This window comes from Somniosus microcephalus, chromosome 15, assembly GCF_052327205.1.
Source record: "Somniosus microcephalus isolate GS21.2 chromosome 15, FLI_Smic_1.0, whole genome shotgun sequence".
Classification (NCBI taxonomy): domain Eukaryota; kingdom Metazoa; phylum Chordata; class Chondrichthyes; order Squaliformes; family Somniosidae; genus Somniosus; species Somniosus microcephalus.
Window position 1 is genome coordinate 31,143,651 of NC_141001.1, and position 5,695 is coordinate 31,149,345.

Sequence of the window (5,695 nt, forward strand, 5' to 3'; positions counted from 1 at the left end):
AGTCTGGGCAGCCGGCAAACCCTCACGTCCGATTGGCTGCTGCCGGCCGCGTATCATCGCAGCCGGCTCATCCCTTGGCCCGGAGCGTTCTCCAAGCTCGGTTGAGCGGTGGCGGGAGGTCCGCCGCTGCCGCCCCATGCAGGAGGGCGAGTCTGAGCTTGTGCCGTTAGAAGCAGCCCGGTGCTTTCAGCGTGTGGCTGGCACCGGAGAGGGAGCGGGCTGCAAAGTGGGGCGACACACACCGAAACAGGGAGCATGCAGCCCGGCTTGTAAATGCCCAGTCTATCTCCCTTTGACTGAATGACGGGGCGGGCATCGCTTTGAAGATGTGGCGGAGGTTGTGAGGGAGGTGTGGGTGGGTGGGTGTGGGGGATCTCTCGGTGCTGTTAACGGTAGCTGGGTCTCCCTCTCTCGGTCTCTTTGTGTGTGTGTCTCTCTCCCTCCCTCGTTCCCCCCACTGGCAGTGCAGAGGGAGATGGGCTCGCGGCGGCGGCTGCCCCCACACTGAAAGGATGTGGGCGCTTCCCCCTCAAGAAGATCCGCAAACAGTTCAAACTGCTCCTGCTGCTGGTCCTGCTCACCTTCGGCATCTGGTTCACATACTGCACATCGCGGTGCTCAAGAGTGGCAGAGCGCTGAAGCTGCACCTAGCCTACGGACGCGGTGAGCTCCCTGTTTGCAAATGCACTGACTAAATAAATGAACAAACAGTAATAATAACAAGCCTCACACTAGGCTACTGTACTGAAACCTTGAACTAATGCTGGCTCGTAGTAGAACTTCAACATGACAGCTGCAAGTGAAAAGTAGCTGCGTTGTTGGCGTTTATTTAGTTACTCTGAAATATACCGATGGATTGGATTTGTCATGCTGCAATCTAGCAAAAAATTGTGACAATATTTCTAATTATAATTGTGAGTTAAGTGTAAAACCTTTTCAGGAATATTGCTTAGAGTTGAGAACATTTATTGACTGCATTGCGAGCGAACTTGTTTGAAGTTTCTCTTTTTAAAAAAAAACTTTGGCGGCTACTGATCTGTTGGTTGGAGCACCTGATGATATTTGGACTCTTGTTCAAATGCGCTTTTACATCTGGGATGTGCAAATTGTGTGCGTGTATGTTTTAGGGGGCTGGGAGAGCGATATTTGCTCTGTAATTTACCATCATCAAGAGCAGTGTCACACCGACATGTTTCTTTTCAGTTGACATATTGATTTGACTTGTCCGCGAAGACCGTGTCCAAACTGTGGCATTGACTGCTCCTGGAGCCCGGCAGGAACAATACAGCAGAAGTGCTAACTATTAAACAACGTTTGGGACGCGGCGAATTAATAGTGAGAAATGTACCTTGGCTCCCTTCACAGTTTTTAAGTTCTTCAGAAAGGGAGGGCGGGGGTGGCGAATCTGGTGATTAAATTAGAATACACGGAATACTTCCTGACCTTATTTGTAGCCAAATCTTTATCTATATTCTGGTCTGACTGAAAACTCACACATTTGAATTTATGTATGAATGTCAGAGGCTCGAGAGATAGTAAGAAGTGAAATATTTTATTCATCACAGCAAAAAAAAAGGTTGCTGTGACTGCATCTGTGTCGGGGAAGAAAGTTGCGCATGTCTAAGAAGAATATTGTAATATCGTTCCCTTCAAGTCAGTGATCCTTACAGCCTCAACGGTTTAAATTAGTCCACAATCCCCTCCCCATGCTCGCTTGAAAATGGGGACTCGTTGGGTATCATTCCATGAAAATGGGGTCTCATGTTGGGTATTATTCCATGAAAATGGGGTCTCATGTTGGGTATCATTCCATGAAAATGGGGTCTCATGTTGGGTATCATTCCATGAAAATGGGGTCTCATGTTGGGTATCATTCCATGAAAATGGGGTCTCATGTTGGGTATTATTCCATGAATTTGGAGATTCATGTTGCCTATCATTCCACAGGCACTGGCAGCCCGCTATTTGGTGAACCAGTTAGTCTTCATGTGTGAAACTAGACAATGTGCGGCAGACTATTCTACTGTGGTGCCATAGAGGAGAGACGAAGGTGGTATCCAAGCCCAGCCTGATCCTGTCCTCACTTAATGTCCACTTACCTTTATTTTCAGCAGGGGTCACTAGTTAATGATAAGGAGCAGGACCACTGGCTAATTTTCAACCCCCCTGGGCACTGAGGCTAACTGCTGAAGCTGAGATCAGCTAACACAGCACAAACCAGACATCGAAGCTGGGATCTTTGCGTTCTGAATGACTCGGCTGCTCCCAAATTAATTTGGCAGCCACCGAGGGCCCTTCAAATGTTAAAGTTTAACGAGCAGATCTGCTGTGGCATTGCCCATCAAATGTCCAGAGAAAGTGAATTTCCCTCAGGGCGGACTAATGACGCTACAAGTATCGGTTTGAGATCTGCAGCTTCTGAAGCTCCAACTAGTGGTAGAAGTCTGCAGTTGCAGGTAGGAGTGTGTATCATAGAACGGTGTTGCCCAAATTAGGAGCATGTGACATACAGACCAAATTTGATATATTGTAGATAGTTATGAAATTTGGAAAATTGAAAATGTGTATTTTTTATTTGTCTGAGATGCGCTTTAAAAAATCCTGCTTCACTTTTTAGCATTTGGTCACAATTTATGGCAAAGTTTCCCATGCATAGTCGCGTCTGCTTTTTAAATTCAATAAGAGAATAGTGGGGATACTGAATATACATGAGTTACTAGCTGGAGTGCCCGGCAGTGCCGAGGGTTTTTTGAGGGCATGTTGTTATGAAAAAAGTAGAAATATTTTTATTATATATATATAAATGAGTTTGTCTGTCTGTCTGTGTGGGAAGGAGAGAGAGAGAGAGGGAAGGAGAGAGAGAGAGAGAGAGAAGGAGAGAGAGAGAGAGAGGGAAGGGGAAGGAGAGAGAGCGAGAGAGGGAAGGGGAAGGAGAGAGAGAGAGAGGGAAGGAGAGAGAGAGAGGGAAGAGAGGGAAGGAGAGAGAGAGAGAGGGAAGGAGAGAGAGAGAGAGGGAAGGAGAGAGAGAGAGAGGGGAGGAGAGAGAGAGAGGGGGAAGGAGAGAGAGAGAGAGAGGGAAGGAGAGAGAGAGAGAGGGAAGGAGAGAGAGAGAGGGAAGGAGAGAGAGAGAGGGAAGGAGAGAGAGAGAGAGCGGGAAGGGAGAGAGAGAGAGGGAAGGAGAGAGAAAGAGAGCGGGGAAGGAGAGAGAGAGAGGGAAGGAGAGAGAGAGAGAGAGAGGGAAGGAGAGAGAGAGAGAGAGAGAGGGAAGGAGAGAGAGGGATGAGAGAGAGAGAGAGAGAGGGAAGGAGAGAGAGAGAGAGGGAAGGAGAGAGAGAGAGAGAGAGGGAAGGAGATAGAGAGAGAGAGAGAGAGGGAAGGAGGGAGAGAGAGAGAGGGAAGGAGCGAGAGGGAAGGAGGGAGAGAGAGAGAGGGAAGGAGAGAGAGGCAGAAAGAGAGAGGGAAGGAGAGAGAGAGGGAAGGAGAGAGAGACAGAGAGAGAGGGAAGGAGAGAGAGAGACTGAGAGAGAGAGGGAAGGAGAGAGTGAGAGAGAGGGAAGGAGAGAGAGAGAGAGGGAAGGAGAGAGTGAGGGAAGGAGATAGAGAAGAGAGGAAGACACCTGGGGAAGGGGCTGGACTCAGAGCCCGGCGGGTGAAGAAGGGCGGCCGCCATTTTGTGAGGTCGGCGGGAAGTTTGAATTGCGGCGGCCGAAGGGAGGAAGAAGGCGAGCTCTCCCTCCCTCTCCCCACCCCTTCACTTTTTCCCTCCCTCACCCTCTCTCTCCCCCTCTCCTCCCTCTCTCTCTCCCTGCCCCCTCTCTCTCCCTGCCCCTCTCTCTCCCTGCCCCTCTCTCTCTCCCCCCTCCCCTCCCCCCGCTCTCTCTCTCTCTCCCCCTCCCTCCCCGCACTAACGGCAAGAGAGAGAGGGGGAAGGAGAGAGAGAGAGAGAGGGAAGAGGAGAGAGAGAGAGAGAGAGGGGGAAGAGGAGAGAGAGAGAGAGAGGGAAGGAGAGAGGTGAGGGAAGGAGAATTAAAATCCTGACTTGGTGACCCAGAGCCCCCGGTGCGACACCGCTCACCTGCTCGCTTCCCTCTCCCCCGGGCTCTCGGGACGCGCGGTTGAAACCGCGGGGAAGGGGTAGGCAGTTTATCTTGCTCTCGGGCCGCCTGAAACGCCCCCCGTGACGCACCGCGCTTCCCCCGTATGATTGGTCAACCATCACGTCACTCAACGCTAATGAGCGTTGGGATTGGTGGAGCGTATTTTGAACGTTTTTTTGAACGTTTTTAAAAAGTAAATATGCCTATGACACTCCCCTGATTGGTCAAATACGCCTATGACACTCCCCTAAGTTTTTTGAACGTTTTTTTAAAAGTAATATGCCTATGACACTCCCCTGATTGGTCAAGTACGTCTATGACACTCCCCTGATTGGTCAACCGCTAATTAGCGGATTTTGTATATTTTTTCAATGTTTTTTTAAAAGTAAATATGCCTAGGACACTCTCCTAATCATAAGCTTTCTTTTGATATAACATATGTGTAGGTATGCTCTATAACTTTTGAGTGATGCCCGGACAGACAGACAGACATCACGATCCTTTTATTATATACTAGCTGGATTGCCCGGCGGTGCCGAGGCTTTTTCGAGGGCATGTTGTTATTGGAAGAGAGAGAGAGAGCGACTGGGGGGAAGAGAGAGCGCGACTGGGGAGAAGAGAGAGAGCGACTGGGGGGAAGAGAGAGAGCGACGGGGGGGGAAGGGGGGGAGGGGGGAAGGAGGGGTGAGAAGAGGAAGGGGGAGGGGGGAAGAGGGGGGGAAAGGGGAGGGGGGGAGAGGAGGGAGGAGGGGGGAGGGGAGGGGAGGAGGGGGGGAAGGGAGGGGGGAGGGGGCGGGGGAGGGGGGAGGGGGTGAAGGGGAGGGGGGAAAGGGGGGGTGAAGGGGGGGAGGGGGGAGGGGAGGGGGGGGAGGGTGGAGTCCCCGAGCCCCGCCCCCTGATGTCCCGAGCCCCGCCCTCCCGAGGCCCGATCTCCCGAGGCCCGATCCTCCCCACGCCCCGTCCCCCCCACCCCCCCCATCTCTCCGAGGCTCGACCCCCCCCCGGATCTCCGGAGGCCCGATCTCCCAAGCCCCGCCCCCCCGCCCGAGCCGGCTTCAAGAGCAGAGAGAGAGACGCCGGCCGCGCAACCTACCGCGTGAGGCCCGGCCGGACTCAAGTCGCACGCGCTGACTCCTGCCCCACCCGCCTTTACTAACATGGCGGCGCGGTGGGCGACGCTCGGCTCAGGTCCGCCCCCCTCCAGCCTTCACAAAGATGGCGGAGATCGCGAGCCGCTTGTTCAGCGCGATGGGAGGTGCCTAGCTCGGGGCGTGGCTGGGCAACAGAGGCCCAGGCTTAGAGGCCTGGAAAAACGGTTAAAGGTAGGAAAATTCTAGATGTTACAGAAAAGATTTACAAATTAATTAACTTTTTTTAAAAACAATTTGTGTTTTAAAAGCAACTTTTTTCTTGCTGGAAATGTAGATTTGAAAAGAAACACGCAGAAAGCGGGAAAAAGAAATGAAAAGTTTGGAATCAAGATGGCGGCGACTCACCTCGGTTCAGAACGATAAGGCCCCGCCCACACACGCACCGATTGGTCGAGCCGTCAGGTCACCGAAGCGTAGGATTGGTCAATCGTCCCGTCACTCGACTCT

The 5,695-nt window shown here is 52.1% G+C and overlaps 1 protein-coding gene across 2 annotated transcripts in view; it reads left to right on the top strand.

The window, feature by feature from the left end:
- Positions 1–368: 368 nt before the first annotated feature.
- The window catches only part of LOC147106611 (N-acetyl-beta-glucosaminyl-glycoprotein 4-beta-N-acetylgalactosaminyltransferase 1-like), a 950,756-nt gene continuing 945,429 nt past the window's right edge, over positions 369–5,695 (top strand). For both annotated transcript variants that reach the window (XM_086007621.1, XM_086007622.1), the window contains exon 1: positions 369–663. In XM_086007621.1, coding sequence (XP_085863747.1) covers positions 513–663 — 151 coding nt within the window. In that variant the 5' untranslated portion in view covers positions 369–512. The remainder of the gene's footprint in view (positions 664–5,695) is intronic.